Source organism: Patagioenas fasciata, chromosome 1 (genome assembly GCF_037038585.1).
Source record: "Patagioenas fasciata isolate bPatFas1 chromosome 1, bPatFas1.hap1, whole genome shotgun sequence".
Taxonomy (NCBI): domain Eukaryota; kingdom Metazoa; phylum Chordata; class Aves; order Columbiformes; family Columbidae; genus Patagioenas; species Patagioenas fasciata.
Genome location: NC_092520.1, coordinates 77,231,507 through 77,258,677, shown reverse-complemented (window position 1 = coordinate 77,258,677; position 27,171 = coordinate 77,231,507). Strand labels below are relative to the sequence as shown.

At 45.9% G+C, this 27,171-nt stretch overlaps 2 protein-coding genes across 5 annotated transcripts in view; one reads left to right on the top strand and one right to left on the bottom strand.

The window, feature by feature from the left end:
• Positions 1–412: 412 nt before the first annotated feature.
• Positions 413–21,756, bottom strand: TMEM39A (transmembrane protein 39A). Of its 2 annotated transcripts, none has more exons than XM_065829207.2 (9): positions 21,383–21,756; positions 8,536–8,729; positions 6,878–7,100; positions 5,378–5,461; positions 3,851–3,993; positions 3,046–3,394; positions 2,048–2,235; positions 1,428–1,548; positions 413–936 (listed from the first exon to the last, which is right to left on the bottom strand). In XM_065829207.2, exons 2-9 carry the CDS (start codon positions 8,646–8,648, stop codon positions 703–705), a joined length of 1,455 nt encoding a protein of 484 aa, XP_065685279.1. In that variant the 5' UTR covers positions 8,649–8,729; positions 21,383–21,756; the 3' UTR covers positions 413–702. The 2 variants fall into 2 exon arrangements, with proteins under 2 accessions (XP_065685279.1, XP_071665468.1); XM_071809367.1 differs by lacking the exon at positions 21,383–21,756 and adding an exon at positions 15,489–15,577.
• B4GALT4 (beta-1,4-galactosyltransferase 4) overlaps positions 21,181–27,171 on the top strand; it is a 41,001-nt gene continuing 35,010 nt past the window's right edge. The window contains exons 1-2 of one of the 3 annotated variants that reach the window (XM_065829212.2): positions 21,181–21,202; positions 22,218–22,349. The gene's annotated coding sequence lies outside the window, so the exon portion shown is untranslated. Of the gene's footprint in view, positions 21,203–21,907; positions 22,111–22,217; positions 22,350–22,369; positions 22,726–27,171 lie in introns of those variants that run through there. The other 2 variants (XM_065829210.2, XM_065829215.2) reach the window with 2 other exon arrangements.

Genomic DNA, 27,171 nt, shown 5'->3' with positions numbered 1-27,171 from the left:
TTAGTTCATTCTCTGGGAAGAGTGAGGGAGCTCAAGTTGCTAGGAGGAGAGGTAGGAGTTAAAGAGTTTGCTATTTTTAAAAAATAATACTTTTATCCTGCTAACAGTGGGAAGAAGAAAGAGCTGAGAGCTTTTACTGACTGACGGCAACTTTGTCTTTCTGCACACCGCTTCCTCCCTTTCCCTAAACTGGTATCACGTCACTGCATGACTTCCCTGCTACTGAGGTTACTAAGATAAACTTTAGTCATCCTGGTGAAAGGACCCCATGTTTCTTTTCTTCCCCTAGCTGGAGGCTTATCCAGGTCCTGCACCAGACCAGTTCCTAATGAACAGCAGTTGTCTCTCCGTAGTATGCAACAGCAAGGCAGTTATGTGAGCAAAGCAGACACAGTGACCACACACACAATCCTGTTGCTTCACATAGATATATGTATGGGTATAGATATACTGTATATACACATTGATTTTTTATATATATATATATATATAAAATAACACCTTGTTTATAAAGCGACATTTAATTGCCACTGGTTCCCTTCCCGCCCCACAAAAACAATAGTATACAAAATATAAAATATTTTAAATATTTATAAACGCCGCAAGAAAAAAATAGAACTGTACGAAAATATTTTTTTTTTTTCTGAGGTTCCCTCCCTGCCCTGTGGTTGGGGAAAGAGAAGGGGTACACGTTTGGCCGGCCTAGTGTGCCTTGAGTCCATAGTTGTTAAGAGGGTAGGAATATGCCCTGCCTAATACTATCCGGTCCCGGAGGAGCTTAAATAAGACATAATAATTGCAGAAAAGGATAAGGGCCATGGAGAGGGTGTGGTTCCACTTCTCGGAGCGCAGCAGTGAGTAGAGCTGGTAGCAGACCACGCTGCCTTCGATGAGAATCAGCAGGTTGAGCAGCCGTAATGGACGGTGAAATAGGAACTGCAGGAAAACAGTTAAAAAAGGACAGAGTTCTGTAATTTGTTGCAGTGCTAAAGCAGGGAGGGCTAAGTAAGTAATGTTGTCAGGCACCACTGTGCTGGGCAGAAGGAATGTTAGCACTCCAACCACTGCTAGCTGCTACGTGGGGAAAGCAGCATAAGAAACAAGGCACGTAGAAGTGTCATTTTGCTTGAGAAAGGGAGGACCTATTGGCCAGAGGATGTACTTTCCCATTTCCCCAGAAAATGTTAACTAGAACCCTCTTAAGAATATGCTACTGCCTGATCAAGAGCTGAAAAAGCACTGCTAGGGCAGCTGTAGCTTCTATCGTGCCATCACTGTAACACTGCAACAGGAAAGCCCTTCTGCAAACCTGTATTTTTTTTCGCAGCAACAGGCTGTGGTGCAGCAATGTGCTCTGCTGCAGCTAGGTTTGAGCCTCTCCTCCCCCCCACAGACGTAACACGTCAAGCAAGAGAAGAGATACTTGCATAAAAGCGGGCATGGGACACATCTGAAGGCACTGCTACGTTGTAAGGCCCAACCGCTTTATACAGGCATCGGCTACGTCGCACCAGAACTCCTTGTGGCCATATTGTGTTTTCTGACCAGCTGTGGGGAAAGAATGCCAGAACATCAGCGTCTGTACTCCCAGCTCCCCAAATGCAGGTTCATAGAAATGGACTGCATCTTGCAAAATACCAGACCCCCTGCCACAAGGACAAGTCCTTGCTCCCACTGGAAAAGCATAGAGAGGTGATCACAAACGCACCAGGTGAACTCTGGATAATGTGAACAAATTATTTCCAGTGCAAGACCCTAGTCCACTGCATTGGAGGGCACCACCCCCTGCCCCTGCACAAGCTGCTTCTCCAGCAGCCAAGAAGAATCTCAGCGTTTGTTTCTGGGAAGGAACCAGCAGTGACCATAGGAGCTCAGACAGGTCTCTAGAGCACATTTCTGTTTCTAGGGAACTGAAAGACCAGCAGAGTTGCATGGGGAATGGAGAAGTGTCCGTAGTAGATAAGCACTGCTGATATTTACTCATCTACTAGAATGCCTTCTCAGCCCCTTTCTGGACATGCCAACCTCTTCCCATCCCCACACTCACATGTGCTGCGGAGCATTGCTGTAGGAACCATGTTCTAGTTTCTGCCACTTGCCGAGGTGGGCAGCTGATCTGTGGAGCAGGTCACAGTACTTGGGAGGCAGCAGCTGAGTGGTCAGCATGACAAAGGCATTGATCCACACCATGATGAGGTGTTCACAGGACCAGCGCATGTCGTAGTACTGGGTGCTCTGCAAAGAGACCAGACGAGAACTTGGCACCGCTGTCACAAAACAGAGGAAGGAATAACAAAGGACGTACTGCGTGTGCATCCAGCAGACCCACACCACACATGACAGGCATGCGCTTTTGGACCAGTGATTTCAGAGGGTAATAGCTTAGGAAACACTTAAGACTCCCCTCTCCTTGACTTGAAGGAGAAAGGGCAAGGGGGATGATGCTGCAGCTGGTGCATCTCCTCCTCCAGCAGCAGACAACAAAGGGCTTCACTGCCACAGAGCTGCCCCAGGAGCACCAACTGCACCAAGACTACTACATGGATTGTGGAGCCCTGCCCATTTCACTACACCAACTGGAGCTCGTTCAAGTCAGAAAAACAACAGATACAACCCCCACATTGACAAGAGGTTCTTGGATTTAGTTTGCCAAGCATCTTCGTTGGCTCTGCTTTCTAACAAGCTGACCACCAAAGCCTCTGATCCAAGCACTCGAAAGCTTGGATGTTGGATCCGAGACAGGTAACAACAGGTTCCCTTTCCTAGGAAGAACACAGCTATCCATCTGCCTAGGACAGGGGGTGGGAGAAGGGGAGTTAGTAAGTGGGGTGATGGGACTAGAGGTGCATCACATTTATGGCAATACCTATCCGCCAACCAGGAGCAGTACTAGTGCCCTCCGGATGCAGCCATGCTCCGCTATCCGGGCTGCCAAAGGGGAGACAGAGAAAAGGGGAATTAACCAGGAATCTGGCCTGGCAGCAATTCACACAACATACAGAAGGAGACGGCAGGCAGGGACACAGAGAGCCAGACAAAAGGTACCTTCACAAAACACAATGGCAGGAATGCCACGTAGTAGGCACTGAAGAGAGAGTTGAAGAGAACTTCCTTGATCCTGCGGTTGAAATCTGCTTTTAGGCACTCCACCTCATTGCGGATGAGATCTGGGGAGAGGGGGCAGCTGTGGGTGGGGATAGATGTAGGATTATTGAACTGTTCCCTCAGGGATTCCCACAGAAGCGAGAGGAAATCTTTGGGTTTGACCAGAGTGCTGACGGCTGAAGCCCCATCATCCACCATCTGGTCCTGTACCAAGTAACCACAGTCCGCAGGTAGGGGCTGTGCTCTGCTGTCCTGGTGGAAGCAGCATAGAGGAACATAGACACCAAACCTGCAGGGAAAGAAAGGAAAAAAGGGCTGAAATGACAGCCATCCTAACATGAAGCAGGGGGCACCTTCTCAACAGATGGTGGCCCTTATGAGAGGGACACCACACCCTCACTCCAAAAGCTTGTGGCCAACTCTTCTCCCTCATCAAAGGCAAGAGGCTTCAGCCTCAACAGGTGTGCAGAGAAGCTTCTTTAAATCCCATTTGTGGAACCAACAACCTCAATGGCTCATTCTTCACTCAGAGTCAAGGCCCCTCACGTAAACAGCATACTGAAGCAATTTGCTTCATCAACTCAGTGCCACCTCCTCGCATCATCCCCAGCCACTCCTGCTTCCCCTTTAATCATAAAATGAGGAGACAAATTACAGCCAATGGCGCTGCTTCCCATAGTGGTTCATGCCACCCCTAAGCTGCTATGCTCCCCCCACCATGAAGGTAGAAGGCGGTATCACTCACGGGTAGCCCAGGAATAGAAGGTTGAGAACAGAATGGCTGCGGAAGAGGTTGACCAACGTCCAGCAAAGCACCCATCCACAGAGGGTGAGCAGCACCAGGCGCACCATGTAGTGAATCACTGATGTCGCACCCACCTGAGAGGCCTGTAAATGGAGAAGAAACATTCAATGGCCCTGTAACACCACTGCTGGAACACGAGCACAGGGGTTGCCTGTGGAGGAGAAGTTGGGAGGGGTGCCAGGAGGCACTCTAAGAGGGATGGCTGCCCTCTTCCTGCCAGAAGCAGGAGACCAACTCTTACAAAGACAAATACCTTTGTTCTTATTCAGGAGTTGTAGAATCCAAAAGTTTCAAATAAACACAAGTTTTTGGGTGCGATTGAAAGAGGGCCTTTTAAAAATCAGAGCTGCAAAGTCCCGTATTGCTCTAATAATAGTCCAAGATAGCCTGAAACACATTTCCTCTTGCTCTTTCCTTTAGAAGGATCAGGTGTCACCATTCGTTTTCCTAAAGAACTGGAATGTCGCAGTTCTCAGCTAAGGGAAGAGAAGATGGTGCACCTCGGCAATCCCCAAACTAGATTTACACCACTCCTGTCTACGCACAGGCTGCAGTCCAGTGAGGAGGTACCACCTTAAAAGGACAGCAGGAAAGCTTGTTCCAGCCTCCAGAGGGGAGAAGGCAACTGAACTATGAAAACATTCTTAGGGGTTAGTGTCAATAGAAGGGATGTGCAAAAACTTGCATGGAAGGTGCAGAAATTTCAGTCTATGGGAGGTTTTACGGAGGATGTGAACATAAATGAAAATGGCAGGAATCTGAGATGAAAAGAGAACTTCAGAGATCCCATGTTTTCCATTTACCTGTTCAACAGGACATAACTGTTCCTTATTTTTAAAGTTATTATTTGGTTGCTTAGCCTGGAGTTGTATTAATCAATTCAGTGGACAGAACTTCCACTTTCCTCAAAATGACCTTTCTCAAACATGTATTTGATCTGGTTCTGCTCCCACAAACACAGAGAGGGTCTCAAAATCTGAGGTGACATGACCAGAGCCTCAGAGTTATTGAGTAACCAGGACTGGAAAAGCAGTTCTACCAGCTATTTGTATTTCACTTTAGCATACTGACCTTTCCACCTCTAATCTCCTGCTCATTTTTCCAGTCCTGACTAACATTCCTATTTGCCATTCTGCTACCTGACTTGCAATTCTCTCAGCCACTTCTCTGGCACGAGGTAGTGAGGTACAGTATTGCACCTGCAAGGATACAGAAGCAAGTGGGACAATTTCATCTCAGTCTAGTTGCAGAGGCAACAGAGCTACTCAATACTGCAGGACACGAATGGGCCCAAGGAGAAAACTCCAAGGCAGAAAGGCATCCCCAAAATCTTAGTCCTTCACACCCAGACTTGTTCTGGAGGAAGAAACCCTCCAGCTATCCAACTTACAGAACCTTCTCAGGCCATGGATGGTCATGCTCTGCAATCAGTACTGCAGGCAGGAGAGGGAACAGTGGGAATGTTACCTCAGAGATGAGGGCCCACACCAGCCTCCGCGCCAGCATCACTGTGATGAACGCCGCCAGGTGGTAGTCAATGAGGTGAAAATTCTGAAGGAGGAAAGAAAAAAGGTCTTCACCAGGGGAAGGGACTCTGAAACCACCCAGCTGGGGTGGAATTGGAAAGCTGGCTGTTGAGAGCACATTAGGACCTCACGTAAGCATTCCCCAAATCTCTCTGTTAGGGATGAGGGAGAAGGGATAAACATCAGTAACACAGGAATGTCTCCAGAAGCAAGATGATCTCCACATGGGTGTTCCTACCCACAGAGATTCCCACTCAAAACAAAACAAGCCCACCCTTCAGGCAGGTATCTTTGGGGTCAAAGGGATGTCTAGGACCAGGATCCTACTATGGAGAACAGCTTCCAAGTTCTCCTGGGAAATGCCACTGAGCAACCAGAGAAAGGGCAGCTGAAATGGAGCCCAGAGTGAGCACACCAACTCACTTTAGCTCTTGGTCTCAGAAATGGTCTGTAGTGACCAGTGCTCCCTGATAATCAAGTTGATCTGAGAAAGGTCATCTTCATGGGCCATAGGTCAGTATTAGAAGTTAACGTTCACTCCAGTTGCATCCAGTTAGATACAATTCTTGGACCCCTTATGGTATTTCAGTGAAGCCATCAAACGTGTTCTGGCTAGAACAGTTAGCAGACTCTGAATACTGCTGTCTGGGACTTAAGGACATTTTGCATGAAAAAGAGCGCTTGACCTCTGATGGGAACAAACAAGTGACCATTAAATCCTTTCAGGTAGCAAGCCTCAAACAGAATGCTTTTTCTTCAAAGAAAGCTGTGTCCAGCATCACACAGCTGAATTTGAAATGAACAGCTGGATAACTGGAACACCAGCACCACCTGTGGGTATAGTTAACTACGGAACCACCTCATACTTCCAAGCAGCAAGGACACAGTATAAATTGAAGGACCACCTCAGAGGCTTCCATCAGATGACGTTTGCTGACTCAGGTACAGGTCACTGCCAGGTTGTGCAGCTTAACAGGCCAGGAAGGAGACTGAAACCAAGGAGACTGGGAGGTTTACACAGGCTGAGGATCTGACCCCTCCTCAACTCCTCTGCTACTGACCTGCTAAGAGACCTTAATGAAAACTTGCATCATCGCCCTTCTCTCAGGCTTTGTTGTTTCCACCGGGAAGGGGCACCCACAGCAAGAGAAAGCAGGCTCCTGGGGTCTCAGCTCCATTTCAAACCCTAGAGACTAGCTAGGCCATACAACTATCTGAAATAAATTTCCACTGAAGGAGTCCTGCTGACACCTCTCTCTCACCTTCCATGCATCTTCTCCCCTGTAAAATGGGGTTGACATGGCCCTGGCTGATGGGGGTGCATGTGAACTCCTTTACACTTCTTTAATGTCAAATGCCTGGTGATTCCTGGACTGAAGAAGCATGAAAAGAAGCTGTGTAATGAAAAAGCATAAGTGATGGCATTTGCTGGGGAACTCACCAGTGAAGTGCAGGAAGCAGGGTGATTGTATGGGTACCACCAAACAGTCTTGTAGATGTTGATGTACTGAATGAAGAGGGCTACCAGTAGATAGATGAAGAACAGGAATTCAAAGAGAAGACTCCCATCCAACGGCAGTTCGGGGATCCGGCAGTGCCGTACAGGCTCTGGAGTAATCAGCGCTGTGATTGGAGGCGCAGAGAGGCTGATGGCACTACCATTCCTGAAGGAGACAGATATCACTCATTTGGTAAAAGTTCTACATAATCTCTTACCATTTTCCAGGACAGGGAGTGCATGGGGTTGTGAATTTGGGACTGGGCATTGCTAGAGGAGAGATGGCAGCAGCCTTGCATTCATATTTGTGGGACAAGACTGGTGGTGATATTCTTCATCTTCTTAGCCCAGACAAAACCGCTAGCCAGCATTTTCACCAGACAACAGATTGGTCTGCCAGCAGTGCTGCAGCAGTATTTCAGTAAACTTGCAGATGGAGGAACAGAGGTAGAGAGTAAGGAGGCAACTCCAAGTAAAAATCATTGAGGACTCTGTGCCAGACCAAGCACTTAATTTTGGCTCCTTCCACCCATCACTACGACATTACAGTAGCACCCAGCCTCATTCTCCAGTATTGCAAAGTAACCATCATCATTCTGCTCACAGTTCCTCTCTTGAAAAGAGACGTAACTAAAAATGAAATGGAGGACTTTGGCTACCTTGCAGAGACTGACCTCTCAAGTCTTCTCACACTTCCTTCTTCCCTGGCCTTCAGAGGAGGCTTGGACAACTAAAAGCTCCAGCAGGCTAAGCTGATGGAGGAAGTTCAGCCATAAACTATGCTGTGTCTGATTGAAACCAGGATAAGGGATGCTCCCCCAGAACCTTGGGGCACTGAACTCCATGGTCTCAACAGTTACCTGTTCCTCAAGAATCCAAGACTGTGCCATCTATCTCTCACAGCCAGGGAAGTATTTAAAGGCCAAAGCTAAACAGCTTGGATCTCTCTACTCTGTAAGGATGAACCTATACCAAGTAGACCAGGCCCTCAACACGGAGCAAATAACTTCACTAGTCTGCTAACTTCTGTATGGAAGGAAGTAACACTGGGCCCTTTTAGTCTCTAGGCCAAATGTGGAGATCTAAATATCACTGGATGTTCCTTTTTCAAGCCCCAACTTCCCCAGAAAATGGAGATCAGCTTTGCTAACTGTGAGACTTAGTTTCATCTGCAGCCCACAGGGATAAAATAGAATGTAGGCACCCTCCTGCCCTGCCTTTCTTTCACGTAGGAGGGGGACTCACAGATGAGTTGGACTTGATGATCCTTGTGGGTCCCTTCCAACTCAGGACATTCTACAATTCTATGAACTGCCCCCCCAGGGTGATTTTTAATGCATGAAGACAAGAGGGACCACAAAAGGAAGCATGTGCAACAGCAGAGCTCGGAAAAGAAGCTGGAAGAGGTTTATCACGCAGGGCCCCTTCTTGGAGGGGCCATCTCCTGATGCCACTGCAGAGGGCTCAAGGTTTCCACTTCCCAGTTCCTTCCTTTAGCCATGAAGCCACATTCCCGGGCAGAATTTAGAGCGGATCAAGGATCCTGGCTCTTAGCACTATCGTGGCCGCAGGAGTCTCAGCAACCCTCCCTTTGTCCTCACCTGTTTCTCAAACCGGTACCGTTTCCACAGCTTCCACCAACCAGCGTCTGGAGAGAAGGCAAAGCTGAACGGCTTAGCTGCTGCCGGCTGGGTCCCCTCCTTCCACCGGGCATGACCAGGAACCAGTCCACTTCCAGTGCCTCCAGCAGGCTGTGCCCCGAGACCCAGACAACAATCCCGAAGCCTTCCCAGGTCTGCAAAGGAGGCAGAAACATCACTTAAGCTGCAAACCAGTGGTCACCTAGTTCACACCCCGGCCAAGTGAGTTCATGCAAAGGGAAGCCACTCTCATACATGCAGAGCCCTATGGGACACCCATCACCACCTGAAACATGGTACCATTTCAACAGCACTAGATCAGCATCCACCTACATACACAGCATGAATGCCACTGACACTGTGTCTTTAAAAAGGGGCTGCTTAAATTAGCCATCAGCAACTGCTTGCACTTCCTGTGGGCTGGAAAGCACCACTGAGCATCTCTAGTACTTGAGACCACAGGACTGCCTGCCTCATTTCAAAAGCAAGCCTGGGGAAAGCCCTCTCCCTGTTCTGCTGCAAGGAGCTACTAGAGCTTTGCAGGTCTTCACCACCCAACAGATCACATAGCAGGGTCTGATGCTGGAACCCCTCTTGCAAGAGCTTAGAAAAGGCTCTTGCAAGGCTAACTTCATTGCGTCTCAATGAATCAATGAAGTTAATTGCTTGGTTCAGCTCCCTTCTGTGCTGCGAAAGCCCCACTGACATGATGGTAGGACATCCATTTAAAAGTGGTTCTAGCTAGCAGTGTAGTGCAACAAAACACACATGTATTATGCATGTCCTTCAAATGCACACAGAGGCAATCACATATCCCAGCCTTAAAAAAAAAAAAAGCCTTTAAATATTTATGGTTTTATTTATTTTTATTTCACTGGTGTCTCACAAGAGAGGAACACCTCTCCTATGAGGACAGGCTAAGAGAGTTTGGGTTGTTCAGCCTGGAGAAGAGAAGGCTCCGGAGAGACCTTATTGCAGCCTCTCAGTATTTAAAAGGGGCCTATAAGAAAGGTGGGGACAAACTTTTTAGCCGGGCCTGTTGCAACAGGACAAGGGGCAGTGGTTTTAAACTAAAAGAGGGGAGATTCAGGCTGGACATGAGGAAGATATTTTTTACACTGAGGGTGGTGAAACACTGGCAGTTTGCCCAGAGAGGTGGTAGATGCCCTGTCCCTGGAGACATTCAAGGCCAGGCTGGACGGGGCTCTGAGCAACCTGATCTAGTTGGAGATGTCCCTGCTCATTGCAGGGGGCTGGACTAGATGAGCTTTGAAGGTCCCTTCCAACACAAACTATTCTAACACTACAAGGATTTCAGTAGTCAGGTAAGTTTCTGACAGCCAGCAGACATGAGAGAGTAAGGGGTTGAATTGGAGAGTGAATCTAGAAGTCATTCCAAGTACGTGTGTTGTACGGAATCCAGACGCTTAGTGAGCATCTCCCTACAAGGACTCTGGTTTGTCTGCATGTCTGGAGCCTAATCACCTGCCCTTTTGGCAAAGCCTCATAACCAGAAACACCCCAGGGTCCAAAAAAAGTACTCACACCTTCTGGGAAACCCTGGGTCTATCTTTGAAATTTACAGATGGAACCTATTGTCTATTTATAATTCAGTTATCACCCCCTTTAAAATCCTGAGAAATCACAGCTGGCAGAAATGCCAGGAAGTTTGCTCAATGAGTCACACCAGTGTCACCATGAATACAGCCTGCAGGAGAACAATTCTAAAAAAACCCCTCAAAGAATTGTCCTTTGTATTGAAATTTCCCATCCTTCATCTCTACTTCAATAACCAATTCTCAACATTTCAACAAAAAAAATCAGGATGTTTCAAAAGATTAATGCTTCCCACATACCCACATAAAGGTCACTTGTGCAAAAAAAAAGAAAAAAATAAAAAAACAAAGACTTGTGAAATTGCATGAAATGAGAGAGCAAACACAGGACAATTTGGGTTTGGAGGAAAATAATTCATTTTGGGAGACTTCAAAATTTTCATTATAATTCCAATGACAACGCAACAGAGAACTGAAGCCTTTCTTACCCTTCTAGTCAAGACTCTAAAGTTTTCTGAAACCTTTCTCTAGGATGTTCTAGAGTTTTAATTGGGAATATTTCTATTTCAGGAATTGAATATAAAAAGAAGAAAATTCTCCTGCATGCACAAGATGAGCAGAGGCACCAACACACAATGTAATGTTCACTTAGGACATCCAGACACTTTACAGAAGCAGCTAAGGCAAAGAAAAATAGATAAAAACCTCTAAAAGGAACAACTTTGAAAGCCATTTTAAGCCAAATTAAACTATTACAGGGACTGTGGAAGCTAAAACAATTGGTCTGATTCAACCTACAGATTATTTATTATAACGGATGCAATACATCAGTGGTCTAATTAGTGGTATTAACAGTGGAAGGTATTTTATACCTCATTCAGTAATTCATGTAAATAATTTAACAGCTCTAATTAGCATTATCCCATTAGTATGCTTCACATGCTCACCAATATAGACACTTGGACACTGAGTAATCACACTTCCACCCTCTTGTTTTGCAAACCAGTAAAATGCAGCTTCCTACCAGTAAAACAGAATGTCTGTGGAAAAGGAGCCCTCCTTAACGTCAGTGCACCATATTTTAAATGCACTTGAATAAGCCCTTTCACAGTGATCCATGAACATATACAGACTGGGCAGTTCCTCAAGCCAAGCTTTAAATAACTTCACTGGAGTCTGATCAAATTAGGTAGGTGTCTATCAGAGCAAAATCTGCCTAATAACCATTCCTTTTTTGTTTGCTTTTGTTTTGTAAAACTAGCTACACAAAACTGAGTCTCCCCAGATCAGTTTGACTCTCAGACTGCTTTTTTTGGCCTTGTACCAATCAACAGCACTCCTTTTTTGAGGAGAGTGACATGGGAAGAAGTCTCTTTATGGTTTGCAATTAATAAACAAAGACATGATTCTCCTGTGAAAAATATTCTAAGAAAAAAAGAGTGTCCAAGACCCTTATGTCAACAGATAAAATTCCTGCATGCATCCAAGTCATACTAAGAATTAAGAGCCCACAAGGGGAGCTGGGAGTCCACCAAGTCCCCACTCCATCAGCGATTTTCTTTTATATAGTCACAGGTACAAAAACTGAGTAATGGAAGATAAAAGCTTTTCTTGACAAGACTCTTTAGTCCATTAATGCGATTCCACATTGTTCTTTCTAGTTCACCTATAATATATCACAAAAAGAAGTCACATTCTTATAGTCCGTGCATCCTCAACATCCCCAGAACAGAATGTGCCTAGTTTCCAAGATGTCCTCTCCTCACTCAGGCAGACGTGGGCATCATAAATACACACAAGAAAGATTTGGAGACCAGCTACAGAATAGTGGACAGTGGCCCTATCTGTGCACAGGGAACAGATATGGATACAGACAGCTCTTGAGTCCTAGAAAGGGACCACGGTCTTTCTTCAGGACAGAGACAAAACTTTCAGCTGTGACATGGTTCTAAGAAGATGTAGGAATGTAAGGCATCACACCTTCTGATTTCCTATCCATCAGCTCCACAGTGACCCTGATGAGGTAGGATCAAAGCAAGGAAGAACCACAGTTGAGAGCAAGGCTTTGCTGATGAAGGGTTATGCAGATGAACTATCCACCAGTTCAGAGGAGGATAGTTCAGCATGAAGCCACGTCCTGCTCCCCAGGGACCATCACTCAGAATCATATTCCTGCATCAGCAGCTGCCCAAACAGCTCTTACAAGAGGCGAATCAGGAGAGGGTCAATGACTTATCAGAACGAAAAGTCTGCCTGGTTCCCCATCTCTTTGCTGGAAACACTACAATAGTTAGCCTGCTATATTGATGGCGTTGACTTTTTTTTAATTGGAGAAAACTCTGAGCCTCCAATCCTCTCGGGAAGCTTGATGTAACCAAGATGTGAGAACTCTCAGAGCCCGGAAGACATTCAAGAGGCTCTCCTTGACTCCACAAGTCCTACAACCAGATACTCTCAAGAACACAAAGGGAAATCTGGCCACCCTCACTTGCAGCAACGTGGCTTGAGAAGACCACAGGTCTCTCATTGCAACTCTCCGCCTTGCTCAAAGCACCTTTCTTCCTGGTCAGTAAGCACAGGATTTCTTGTGGTGAAGCAATACATTGCCTTTGTGGCCATTAGTGAGAGAGCTCTGCCTGCCTCCTCCTCTTCCTTCTCAGCAACACAGAAGCTCCCAGCATTGTCTGGGTTGCTAGCAAAACTTCCCATTCAGGGTGCCCATGCTTTATAGAATCATAGAATAGTCTGGGTTGAAAGGGACCATCAAAGGTCACCTCATCCAACCCCCTGCAATGAGCAGGGACATCTGCAACTAGATCACGTTGCTCAGAGCCCCATCCAGCCTGGCCTGGAATGTCTCCAGGGATGGGGCATCTCCCACCTCTCTGGGTAATCTGTACCAGTGTTTCACCACCCTCAGTGTAAAAGATTTCTTCCTCACATCTAGACTGAATTCTCCCCTTGTCCTGTTGCAACAGGCCCTGCTAAAAAGTCTGTCCTCATCTTTCTTATGGGCACCTTTTAAGTACTGAGAGGCTGCAATAAGGTCTCCCTGGAGTCTTCTCCAGGTTGAACAACCCCAACTCTCTCAGGCTGTCAGGTGCTCCAGACCTCTGATAATTTTTGTGGCCTCCTCTGGCCCCTCTCCAACAGGTCTGTGTCTTTCCTGTACTGAGGGCACAGGAAATTTACAGCTCTGCAGACATGGAAACACACCTGCCAGCTCTGCGGTGCTCCCTCACAGGGAATCACAGTAAGCCTCCCCCACAATATGGCTGCAGAGCACTGACACAAAGCACAGGGAACCACCAGCACTGACAAAACGCCAGTGATGTTTCCAGCCCCTCTGGGTGCTACTGGTAATAACGTGAACCACGGCTAGCGTCAAGTGCAAGACAAAAGGATAAAGGAACTGGGAACGGCACAGGGAAAGTACACGCCAAGAAGGGTGGGAGCAGAAGTGCAAGAAGCAGTCGTTCAGCGCCAGGGCAAGGAGCACCACTATCTTCAGAGCACTCACTCCTGCATCCAGCCATCTGGCAATTCTTCCTCCCCTACAGTACCTGCCTGTTCCCCTGCTGTCAGGAGCACCAGCTTCTAGGTCATTTTCCTTCAAAAAGGAACATATATCCTGGTCTGTATAAGCCCCAAGGCATGAGCTCCCAGACCACAAAGGCAAGGGACCATTTAAGACCTCACTGCTTCACCCTGGCCTGAGCAAAAGGATCTGTCCCCAGGGCTGCCACGGAACAGCACGGCCAGCACCTGCACAGCTTCTGAGGCTGCTGACTGCCAGTGCCCACAAGCAGCCCCGCAGGTGACAACAGCTCACTGAGTCCCAGACAGTGGCTTATTTATAAAACCTTGTTTGTAAGGCAGCAAAAGACAGTTACTAGCCCCTGATGAAACCACTTCTGGAAGGATGGAAGGAGGAAAATCGGGTAGGATTCTCTAACCTTTGGGATTAAATATATACCATAACTGTTCTGACTTTCAGCCGGCCAACAAACGGCTCTTTCTCCTCTTCCTCCCTCCTGCCCCCATCACTCTCTGAAATTGAAACAGGCAACGTAAAAAGGTCACTGGGCTACTGATGTTCTCACTTCAAGTCGCTGTAGCTGGTCAACCTAACCCCAAACTTAAATTTGTCCAGCAATCCTAATGTCTTTGCATATTATCAGTGAATCCACCTTATAGTCAAGTTTTCTTTCAAACTGCTCTGAGTCCTAGTTACTATGGCTTATTTTTACTTCCTTTTAGTGTGAGCCTTTTATTTATTTATTTATGCATCACACTTTGACAGCTGGAAAAACTGAGACACAAAGCTGGCAAATGATTCACCCAATATAATGCCAAAAAAAAGCCCAAATCAACAAACAGAAAAATACAACCAACCAAACAAAAAACACAAAAAACTCCCACCAAAAAAAAAAAAAAACAAACCAACCAAACAAAAACAATAACAACAAAATCCCCACAGATAACAAACCAAAATAAAATGAGAAGAGAGCCTAGGAACAGTATTGGCTGCATACATGCCTTGGTCACAAGGCCACCGTGTCAGCGCCCGCACATCTGCCACACCAAAAGCTGAGAAGCTGCAAAACTTCTGTGGAAGCCTTAACTTGGTTTGGGAATAAAAAAGCATTTGGTTGTTACAAGAGAGGAAACAACCAACAGGTTATCAGATGGAAAGATAAATATTTGGCTTGTGCAGAGCTCCCCCAGGGCTAAGTCAATACAACCTTTCAACTCAGGCTGGCTCCAAAGGCACACACCCCTCATCTGGCCCAAAGCTCAGCACTGGCCCCAGGGCTGGGAGGGAAAACCAGTTAGGAGGGAGGTCTACCAAACCAGCAGATTTTCCACATCCTTGTGCTGTATGGAGCGATGGATTAAGGAGGAGATGTGGTGCGGAGAGAGACAGAAACCCCCCTGAAGCACAGCGCAGGGTTGGGCGAGGAGGACGAGCGCTGAGTGGTGAATCACCGCTGTCAGGTGATGCATCAGCAAGACTAATTTTTGCTCAGTGACTAAGAACCAAGAACCTCCTCTGTAATAACAAAACCAACCTGGCAAGACCAAGTCTGTAGGCTTTTCTGATACAGCACAACTCTGGCCAAAGAGGCTCCACCTATCAGTCGTCTAACCACGTGCCAAAACCAAAAGGTGAAAGCAGCAAGAAAAAGGCAAGATTTCACAAAGAGCCTATCTACTGTATGACTCATTTCAGCCATCTTCAGCAAGGAAAGCTAGAGTTAAGCAGACAGACAAGTGGAGAAAATAAAAGTTCTAGCTAAAGACAAGGTGAAGGCAGCATCTGCCATGTCTGGGTGTCGCAGTATTTCAAATACTCACCGACAAAAATGGGAGCAGGAAAGAAAAGTTTTCCAGGAAAAGCTTCTCCAGGTTGAAGTGCAGTAAGCTCTTTAAGGATGGGACATGGATTTAAGTTCTTAATACTCTAGATCAAGAAAATGATCCAAGAGCTTGAGAAAGCAATTCTTTAAAATGGAGAAGGATTTCCAACACAAATCCTGTACGTTCTTTAAAAATTCCCTCAAAGACCTTACTTCAGAGGCTGCAAGGGAGAACTTTCCAGAAGTATGCAGGAGATACAGTCCTCTTCAGAACACAGATGAGTTCAAGTCTTTGTGAATTGGAGGAAAGAAGATACACACACGAAGCGCTCTTAATGAACCTCTGGTAAGTACAAGAACAAAGCCGCAGTTCCTGCAGTTCCTGGAATAATAAAATAATACCTTATAACCATATAATTACGTTGTGCAACTAACTGCTCCAGGAGGTCAAAGTAAACAGCTTAGTAAGACTCTAATGAATGACTAGAACAATTTTATGAATGAAGACAAGGGAAATTATCTTCCAAAAAGGTGGAGAGAAAAAAACAAAACAAAACCAAACCCACAACACGAGATCCTCAGGGCTCAGGAGCTACAAGTGGCTGATAACACACTTCTCACCAAGGCAACAGGATTGCACAGTTAGCAAGACATTAACATTTTCTTCGGCTTCTTTTGACATATACAGCAACACTCACAGCCAAATACTGGATCTGGGAATAAAGCAAGCATTGGCTTGTCCTCATAGGAGAGCAAGACAGAATTGCAAAGTTGAGCTTTTCCAGCAGAAGAGGGAAATGCAGGCCTGACCAGTTGGGTCATGGTCTATTTTGGTCCTACAGTTCCTATGCTTCTAAATCGCATGGGGAAAGGGCAGCAAGTCCAGCCTCATCCACAGCAGAAGGCTCAAACCAAATAGCTGGTGAGAATTAGTGAGCTAGATCTAAAGTTCTTAAAGACAACCTGCACTGTCGTCTGTAAGCTCAGGATCTAAAGTTTCAGCTTTAGATCCAAAACAGGGTTTGGATATGTAACAACATAAAAGTTTTCAGCTTCAACTCCAAGCGCCTGTTACAGACAGAAACAGAAGTTCACTTTAGAAAGGGACACCGGCTGGGAAGCAATGCCAAATCACAAGGGCGATGTATCAGCAGACACAACACAGGCAAAGCTATCAAAGCTGGCTCTTAATACAATTTATCAACATGCACTCCTACATCTACCTTGCACCAAAGCTCTTCAGTAAATACTGCATGCAGTCAGGGAGCTGCTAAAACACAGCCACTGATGAACTCAGAGAAACTGCCCTCTGTTACAAAGAACACTGCACAGCAACGGGGGAAGGAGAGGAATTTTAGCTACAGCCACAGAGACTTTCTTTCCCAACTTACTGGGGCAAACACGCAGCAAAACAGACCCCTATGGGAGGTGGCAGAAGAGAAAAAAAATAAAAGATGCTCTTGCCTTAAGAGCCCATCTTAACATTTTCAGCCAAGCAAGCCACCAAAATATGCACTCTCCTCCAAACCCTGAATACATACACATTGTTCAATGGCTTGAGTACAGGACTGCACACCAGGAACTCTCTGCCTTTAGTCTCTTCAACTGACTTCCAGGGAAGTTGTTTTACTGATTTAGACCTCAATTTCCTTATCCCAAACAGGATAAACTGTTCAGCAAGTATTTCTCCTCCCAGGGGTCTCTGTACATAGTAGTGACTATTTTTTACAGTATTATTTTAGTGCTTTAGACAAGCTTTTTTAAAAACAAACAGAAGCTGCTTTCCTGCTGGTTTTGCTCATCTGCCAATCGCTATGTTTAATTTAATGGAGAACAGCGATGATGACAAATCACAGGGAGTCACTAGGATTTTTCTATTTTGTCCTCACATAGCTAAAAATAAGGCAGGCATCTGCCATCTGTAGCAATGAGTTTGAAAGCAAGGAAGAAACAGCTTCTTGAGTCTTACCCCATGTCATTGCACTGGGATTCACATTGGAAAGCATCAGTGCAACGACTACTTGCACATCCCTGACACGGTGGAAAAGCCAAATTATTGCAGGGAATGCTAAATAAATGGTAATTTGCATAAATCATAAATTCGCATTAATACATAGAACACATATGAGAATACATCGCTCCGCTGTAATCTCCTCCTAAATAACAGATATACAAGCTCCCCACAAAACAGTAAAAGTCTTCAATTCAGCTTGCATTATTCAGGTAGGCAGCACTCAGAACATTGTACAACCATTTACAGAGCAACTAACACCGCAGTTCAGGAAAATGCAATAGGATACATTAATACCTGATATAATTAATTATACCAAGACTAATTTAGCTGCCTGAATCTGCAGACACACTCCCTTATAAGTATTACGGGGTCACAGATGTCTGCTGATAATTTTGCTCTCAACCAAGAATTTCAAACCTCCAGCACACGTGGATGCCGCTGCCTCACGTTAGCTAGCACAGTTTTTCTGACTGGCTTGCATAATACTCACTTCCCACTAGAAGTCTCGTTTTCCGCTTGCAACACGTTCAGCCCAAAAAGTCAAAAAAAGGTTGGAAATTACTCTCCAATGGCTACACTCCACAAAGAATGGCAGGAAACCTTTCGGGCAAGTTTGTGATAGCTCATGAACTATTTGTCCAAGTCACACAGCTACTAGAGATTCACCTCTGATTTTAAAAATCCACCTGCTGAAAGCTCTACTGCTCATCTAGTAGTAGGTATCAGTTTGTGGAATGGTTATACATAAATGGGCTAAAGTTTCTAACACCACAAGAGACCTCCTGTGGTTGAGTGAACAAAGAAGAGAGAGTGAACTTCGTGGCACCATCCATTACTGTGACAGGCCAAACTCTGCAGTCAGAGAGCGGATTAAGGAGATGGCAGAGGAAAGGGATCACCGAAAGAAGAGGAATGTCGACTGTCATAATTTTGTATCTTGCTTGCAGTTTCTTGTGCATAAGGTAGCACTGCAGTACTGACATCAAACTGTATGAATTCTCCAACTGAATGGCAGTGCAAGGAGAACAAAAATCGGACCACAACAAAGGTAAATATGTATAACAGAATATCATGCTGCACATTAAAGTATGACAGTAATACTAGAGTCTAAAGATTTCAAGTATTTAAGCAGCTTCTGCAAGGCAAATTCAACCCTCCTCTCTATTTCTCAGTCCACAAACATGCCAGGACATAAAATTTCACAACAGACAAACAAAATAATGGTCAGAAATTGGTAATATTTCTAAGACCAAATGTTCTAATAGTAAACAAATTCAGCCAGATCTCGAACTGATTTTCACCAGTGCTAAAATGCACACACATCTTTGTATTGACAACATAGTTCCTCTTTAAATCCAGAGTATGAATCCAACCCCTCCAACTCAAGGGTTTCACATCCATAAAACTAAAACTGAATCACATGTTTGTAGATGCAAGAAGAAAACTTTTTTCCAGGATTCTGCGATGCTGAGGCACAGGGAAAGCACTGAGACTGAGGAGTAGGATAGTCTCAGAATCAGTACTGTTTTCTTGCTTTACACCATATCCATCCTTAGAGCTGTAACTCCACAGAGTTGCAGTGAGTGGCCTGACTGGCTTCTGGACTTAACACTCATGGAAATTAGAAGCCACCTTAACAAACATTTCTAGCATATATGCTCTTCTTGTATTCTCAAACATCCAGAATTGGTGCCTACAGAAGAAAAAAAAAGGTTAGTTTTATGCTCTCCAGGCTTGAGTTGCCCAAGTCAATTTGCAATACAGAAATTTTCAAAGAAAGATCTGTGTTCAGTGCTGCTTAACTGCAAAAACAGCAGAAGGGTATGTTTTTTCCTCCCTCAAATGCTGCATGCATCATTTGAGTCTCTCTCTAAAATTTCAGACCAAAAAGCGGTGTCTGAAGAAAGCATAGACAAAAAAGAGATTAGGCCTCTGCTTTAACAGTATACCTATATTGGCAATGTTACATCAGCATGAATATTTCTAATACAGGTAGGCCACTAAAGTGAGAATAGCTTATTTCCTTAACTACCGCAGGATGACATTGGTGTCAGTTCAGCAAGGTGCTAACCTGTACCTTGAAAGAAGTTTTGAAAATAATTTATTTTCTTACACGCAGAATAGCAACATACTCTGCAAAAGTAGGAAACAAAATGTTTTTTCCCAGCTTTACAGTCAAAATGACTGTAAAAAAATAAAAGTAAAAAATAAATTGAAAATAAGAAGCCTGCCATTAATTTAAATTATCAATGATTTTGAATGCTCAGGTTGAAGCAATATAGGTAGGAGTGTGGATAACCAGATCTTCGGAAAACCAGGTCTCAAATGCCTGCAAGTCACTAGGTCTGCAAATAGAGCCCGGAATGAGCCGTACAGGTGGCATGCAGACCTCTTCGGTCCCAAGATTAGGAGTGCACATCATGTTGGACACAGTTTACTGCGTCAGTCATATTACCTGAGCTCCTCTGCGCTTCCAAATAAATCAGATCTGGGCAGCATTCCCACCCAACATGCTGGTTTCCACTGCAAAATATAAGTCAAAGATGCTCAAGAACAGAAACAAGTAGTAGCTATACCTACACCTGAAGAACTTCCAGTCTGACAAGGATCAACAAGGAGTGCGTGAAGTTTCAGCACAACTCCCAGAGAAGTCAGCAGTGCCTGGCTACCACCTTGGCTCCAGTGGGCCCAGGTTTTACTAGAAGAGTATTATCTGATCGCAATATCAAGCACCTCGACTTAAGGAGCTGGCACTCCAGAGGAGGAGCTGGAAGGAGAAATCCACGTCAGAAACAGAGCCACTCCCACAACAGGAGTGCCAGAAGGTGAGCAAAGGAGCACACTGTGGGCTAACGGGCTGCTGTCCCGTTCTGTTCTCAGCATTCTGTGAAACTGGAGCTGAGCCGTTCCAGTCCCATGCTCGTACTACTCTATACCACCCCCAGAAAATTTCTTCTGATCGCAGCAAGTTAACAGACCTGAGTTGGTTACAGATCCAATGCCTCGTTTCCAAAAAAATTTACAACTCACCACTTTATAACATACATATCTCATTCTTTCACTTACAGTCATAACAGATAGCAGTGACACGGGAGGGCCACTATTCACAATGAAAAAACATGCATGAGAGTGATCATAAATCGCAAACAAAGCTGCCTCTGTTTCCGCTACACATTGACATGTTAAAATGGTGTTGGAGTAGCAAAGGAGCTACCTCATGTAATAAGGAAAGTCACCAGTCTAACTGCTATCCTCTGTAACGGAGAATGATGGATACACCATTTCCTCAGCTGTACAAAAAAGAACAGCACCCACATCTATTCTGGAAACAGTACCTTATGGGGGGTTAGATTTGCCATGACTTACAGAAGATTGCCTCAGTTCTTCATCTGCCACAGGACAGTGCCCTCTCCTAACTCCTTCATAGGACTGATTACATATGGACAGCGTTTCAAAAGCCCAAAGCGAATCTCCCCATGACCCCAGACCAACTTCTTCGTGTTCGATCCTCAACCCTCTTATCGCAGAGCACCCAGCTCTGAGCAACATGCTCAGACATCTTGCTTTAAACCCAGACACAGCAGGAAACGTCCAAAACGAGAAGCCCGGCACCCGGTGCGGTAACTTACCAGCCAGGAAGAAACAAAAACGGCAGAAGCCCCCGCACCTCATAAACACACACACACCCGAAGTTACAGGTAGGCGAGAGGCAGCACCTCACGCCCAAGGCAGCCTGGGGAGCTCCATGGGGAGCCGGCTCGGCCGCCCGGCCCTGCACCACCTGGGCAGGGTCCCGGCGGAGCCCGCCGCCCGCTTCAGTCGCTCAGGCTTTTCCCGGAGCGGAGCTGCCCCGAGGGAGCGGCGGGGCCGGTACTCACACATCCAAGCGCGGGCGGCGGCGCGGCTCGGACATCAGCCGGCAGCGGGGTCCCCTTCCGGCGGCAGCGGCCCGGCGGCGAGCCCCGACCCCCGGCAGCCCCCCGGTCCGCCGGCGGGGGACGAGGTGGCGGTGGCAGGTGCCCCACGGAGCGTCTCTCCTCCCGCCGGGCAGACGCCCCTCGCCGCTGCCCACCGGCACCCAGCGCCCTTCGGTGGGGCAGGAGCAGGGGCGGGCAGCCGCGGCCGCCCTGCGGGGAAGGGAAAGGAAGGGAAGAGGAGGAGGAGGGCGGGCCCGGTCTCGGCACCCCGGCGCGGCCCTGCACACCGCCGGCTGCCCGCGCCGCCGCTGCCGCCGCCGCTGCCGCCGCCGCAGCTGCCCGGGAGACGTGGCAGTGAGGGCTGATGCTCTCATCACAGAGCGACAGGCGGCGGCGGCAACAGCAGCCACCGCGGCGGCCGTGGAGCCGCGGCCGGCCCAGGGAGGGAAGGGCGCCGCGGGGGCGGGGCGGCCGCGCTGCGCCGCCATCTTGGTGGTGGCAGCAGGGCTGCCGGGACCCGTTAGTGGCGGCGTCCGCCTCGGTGTCGCCGCTGGTTTGTCCTTTGTGTTGGTGTTTTACACCCGCACAGCACTGGGACGCTGGGCACACCCAAGCAGGAGACTCTGGGGGTGATGCTCCGTCTCCTTATTTGTTGCACCAAGAACATTTTTGTTGCTGTAGAATCACAGGTAATAATAAATCCAGAAAGCTCCACCTTTTGCATCGTGAGATGCCAAAAAAAAAAAAAAAAAAAAAAGAATCGTCATTAACTGCGTCATTATCTGCTTCATTACAGCCAGCAAATCCCACGACTGTACATCAACAGCTGAAAAGTCCTGCCGCCATTGCCATGCTCAGCTGAGGTGTGATGCAGATGCCCAACTGGAGAAGCCCTGGACCACCTGAAGATGTGAGAAGGTGCACACAGGTACTCGGGGCAGCCTCAGGCACTGAAAGACCCAGTGAGGAGCGAGCGGTGGGGAATGGACATCGGGCAGTGTCTGCAATAGCCACCAAGCGGCAGCAAATAATCAAAGGTTGGCGGTGGCTGACACCAAACCAACCCAAGGCTTTCTTGAGCAGCGTTCAGCAAGTGACTTCTGGGCCAGCTTGAAGATGCTAGCTCAGAGCTGGGGAACTGAACTGGTGTAAAGGCATCTCTTTGAACGATTAGCTTTCACAATCACAAGAAAACTCTCCCAGAGAGGGAGAGGAAGTATTGAGGAAAGAAAGAATATTGTGTGTGAAAAGTAGACAATTCTGCATAGGGATGCACCACTTAAAAGTTCTATCCTGAGAACCTGGTAAGTCTATAATAAATGGCACAGAGCAGGCCTGACCAACCCTCCCCTCTATTCTGTTTTACTTTTTAAACAATGGTCTGGAAGGGGCTCTGATAAAGTCTCATTGGCATATCAGTGTTGGTTGGGCTTCTTTCTGATACAGAATTTTCCTTCATTCCCTGTCAGCAGATGAGGGCCTGTCCCTCATGTATTCACTTTCCTTCCTACAGCTTCAACAACATCTTCAAATGATTTTCATGTCTACGTGCTGCCGCACTCTGAGCAGACCACATGTGCCTGACCACTGCCCTCACACATCAACTTTGCTCATCCTTCTCCCTGTAGCCACAGAGATGAGCAGTGATATCCCAGCTGTACCAGCAGACTGCAGCCATAGTCACTGTGTCTGCACCTCTGTAATACACACCTTGTGCTAGGAAATCTGCCAAAGTGTTTCATTGTTCCAGATCAGCTAGAAAACAAACAAACAAACCAAATGAACTAAAATGGGAAGTCTTTCAAAAAATAAAATGTTCTTAAACTCAGTCCAGGTGTTTCTAAAGTCTGAGGCCCCATCTCTAATAGAAAGCTGCTCTTTGTGCAAAATATGCTCAGGAGATCTTAGTTGATGGAGCTGTGCAGCAGAGCACAGTAAGGTAGGAGAAGTCTGTGGCAATTCAGCTGGGGGGAAATTCCTTCTCGGCCACAAATCTGAACACCAGTTTAAGTCTGGATACATGTAGAAGAATCTTATAGCTACTAGGCATTTTGACTCAAACAGCTTTGTGTTACTTGTCAAAGTTAGGCTAATGACCTGACAACAACTCTGAACGTTTTAAGGTTTACACACTCTCCTCCCTAGCATAATACTTATTTATGGTTATGCATACAGAATTCAATGAAATGGTATGGAGACTTAGGTGTCTCATCTTTTCCTTTCTTGTTCTTACATGGAAACAGTATGAGCCCAGGACAATTTACTCCCATCTATCCTTGATAATGCTGTTTCAGAAATACTTTGCATTTATCTTCTAAGGTCCTTGTAGCAAATCTATAGTGTGTTGTATTTTTATCATTAAGTTCATCAGAGAGCTGTCAAATCTCCTTTCCAAAGGTTCCTCTGTATCACATCTGCATGCAAGAAAGGGTCACTGCTGTTGCTCACTTTTCAGTGCCACACTGCACCAGGCAAACAACCTTCATCCAAAAGATTACAGTGTAAAAGGCCTGTGTTTAAACTGGGAGATTAAAGAACAGAGACAAAGAGAAAGGCTGCTTTCACACTTGCTGCAGGGAGTAGCTTCCTACATGAACTTTGTACCTGTGTCCATGAAGAAGGTGCTTCCGTACATCTTCTACAACCTTGTTAGGCAACTATTTCACTTGAGGTCACTGATGTCTATGTGATTAGGAAACTAACCTGCGGGGCTTTAAAATCTACCCCTGCGCAGCAGATAGCAACACTGCCAGAAAGAGACCTAAAGGACCCATGTTCTGATTCTCTTTGCTCAGAAATTCTGCTATTTCTATGACACTGTATTGAGATAAACTACATCCAAGATTGCTTCATTGGTAATGTTTTAGTAGCACTAAGAACCTGCTGGTACAGATTTGATTTCTGAGGGAAACTGTTTATGCTGTGCTAAGGAAACTGATGAGGTATTAGGCTTTCTGTCTAATATCATTGCCTCTTCCCAAACAGGAAAAAAACTGTCCGTTCATCACCTCAATATAGTGATGTTATTCAATATGCCATATACTGTGTGTTCTTCTCCAAAGTGGAGATGTAGCATTCCAGTGAAATACCCACTACTAAGTTTACAGATAATTACTTCTTGGATGGCATAATTTCCACAACTAGTGTTCTTCAGTCTTTTTCAAATATCTCAAAAATATCATTTTACACTTTGAAAACCTCAAGTCCCTGGGACATGTGGGAAAAAATAGATCGTACTATATTTGCATGTGGTGTGGGGCTCAGTGATACACGACTGATATTCTGGATAGCTTAAGTTCAGTTCTTGCCATATTCCACAAGTGAGATTAAAATCAAGAGCTAAAGATCCCGCCTAGGAGAATGTGAATTTTTGAGGAAGGGAAAATGTAAGGTTTTGCTTAATAAAATATTAAAGATAGATCACTGAAGGAGACCTCAGCACCCTTCTCAATACAGACTCCTTTCTCATAAGAGGGTCTTATTTCTTACAACAAGCATAACATTTAGTGGAGCAGAAAGAAACCTGATTAAAGAAAGTTTGACAAATGCTAAATTTGCCAGATAAGAACACTTGTGGAGGAAAACATGCAGAGGTACCTTGTGCTTTACCTTCATTGACCTGTAGGAGGAGCGAGAATGTGATTGGCTGTGTGCATTGGGACAGACAGACGATGATTAAATCTGCAATAAGCATGTGGACTGACAAGTTGGATAACGCCAATACACACTCAGCTGGGTCAGACAATGATGAATGTTACTCTCTGAGCAGAGTGATTCCTGTATCTATAGCTCTAATTCTCACAGCACTAACAGAAACTTACTATCTTTGAGACGGATGCCGCTTTGGCAATTTTTATTACAATCAGCAAGTAGTATCTGGATTTAAGAGTTACACAATGAAAGGCTGAAGGAACTGAGTCTCTTTAGCTTGGAGGAGACTGAGGGGCGGCCTCATTAATGTTTATAAATATATAAAGGCTGAGTGTCATGAGGATGGAGCCAGGATCTTCTTGGTGACAACCAATGATAGGACAAGGGGCAGTGGATACAAACTGGAACACCGGAGGTTCCATTTAAATTTGAGAAGAAACTTCTTCACAGTGAGGGTGAGAGAGCACTGGAACAGGCTGCCCAGGGAGGTTGTGGAGTCTCCTACTCTGGAGACATTCAAAACCCTCCTGGACACATTCCCGTGTAACCTCATCTAGGTGTTCCTGCTCCAGTGGGGGGATTGGACTAGATGATCCTTTGAGGTCCCTTCCAATCCCTAACATTCTGTGATTCTGTGATTATGAAACCAAACTAAAACTATCAACAGGTGTGACTGATACCATTAGAAAAGGGGTCATTCACACAGTTTTTACTGGACAACTACTCATACTTTTTTAAATTTTGGATTATCAATATCCTTCACTATTTACAAACAGAAGGAATTTAGGATTATCCTTCAGTCTCTCTTAGATCTAATTTCTGACAGTTTTAGGGGAGGCTATACTTCCTTGCAAAAACATTTGCAACATTTTGCTTCCTTCAATCTCTTACACTTTTAAACAGAGGTTTTCTCCTCTCTAGTTCTTCTAACAGAAGTAGTTTCTCACCATAAAAACAGACAAATGTTGCCTTTTTCTTGAAGGCTTGACAGCAGATTCCTCTTGGGTGTAACTTCATAAGGTCTGGGTGGAGTATTCCAGTTCCTGATGGGCAAGTATTCAGCCTTACCCTAGAGCCAGGTAGGCTCAGCAGGACAGCACCATAGTCATCCCTTCTGCCCCCCTTTTGCTTGTCTTGCTATTGTCAATGAAATGGCTTTGATATTTTGACCAAATAATATTTTTAAATTGTTTGGTTTTTGCAGCTGGGCAGTTACACTGGAAACCTTTCCCTGGAGAAAGAGCAAATGTTACATTATAGCAATATGAATTTTAGCCAATCCAAAAGGTGATCTAATTTGTATTGCAGGCAAAAATACCTTTGATTCTGAGGCTTTTTACAAATGTTAAGAAAACTTACTAATTAACAGATAAACATTTTCAGCCATCTGCATGTGGGCATGCACACTTGAAATGGCTTTGTTTCCACTCTACTAGAGTTCGACACAAAAAACCCTTTTGTGGTTCCACTTAAGATTAAGCAAGGGCAACACCTTTCTCTTTCCTGAGCAATTGGGGTTTGGAAACGTGTATCTTAAATTCTGATTTTGGAGATTCTAAGAACTCCTCCCAAGCCCCATCTAATTTTGCTGAAGTGCTAAATACATTTTGAGAGGAAGGTAAACTTTCAACTTTTGATGAGTACCAGCAGTGCAAATGCTGTGGTGCCCACAGCCCCTTGAAACTCTTCTGCAGGTCCAAAAAGAGCCAGGTGCACCTGCATTCCCACAGCCGGAAAGGCTGGGCAGAGCTCTGGCACCCAGCCACGCACCCCACGGGCACGCTGAGCCGCCGCCACCAACCAACCTGTGTCACTCAAGTTAAGCCTTATGAGTTTGAGCTGAAATCCTAAAGCAAACAAGCGAGTGTGGCCCGCTATGCCCATCCCCGCCGAGAAGTATAAGTTGGGGAATATCTATTGGAGAGCAATGTAGGGGAAAGGGACCTGGGGGTCCTGCTGGACAGCAGGATGACCATGAGCCAGCACTGTGCCCAGGTGGCCAAGAAGGCCAATGGCATCTTGGGGTGTATTAGAAGGGGGCTTGTTAGCAGGTCAAGAGAGGTTCGCCTTCCCCTCTACTCTGCCCTGGTGAGACCATA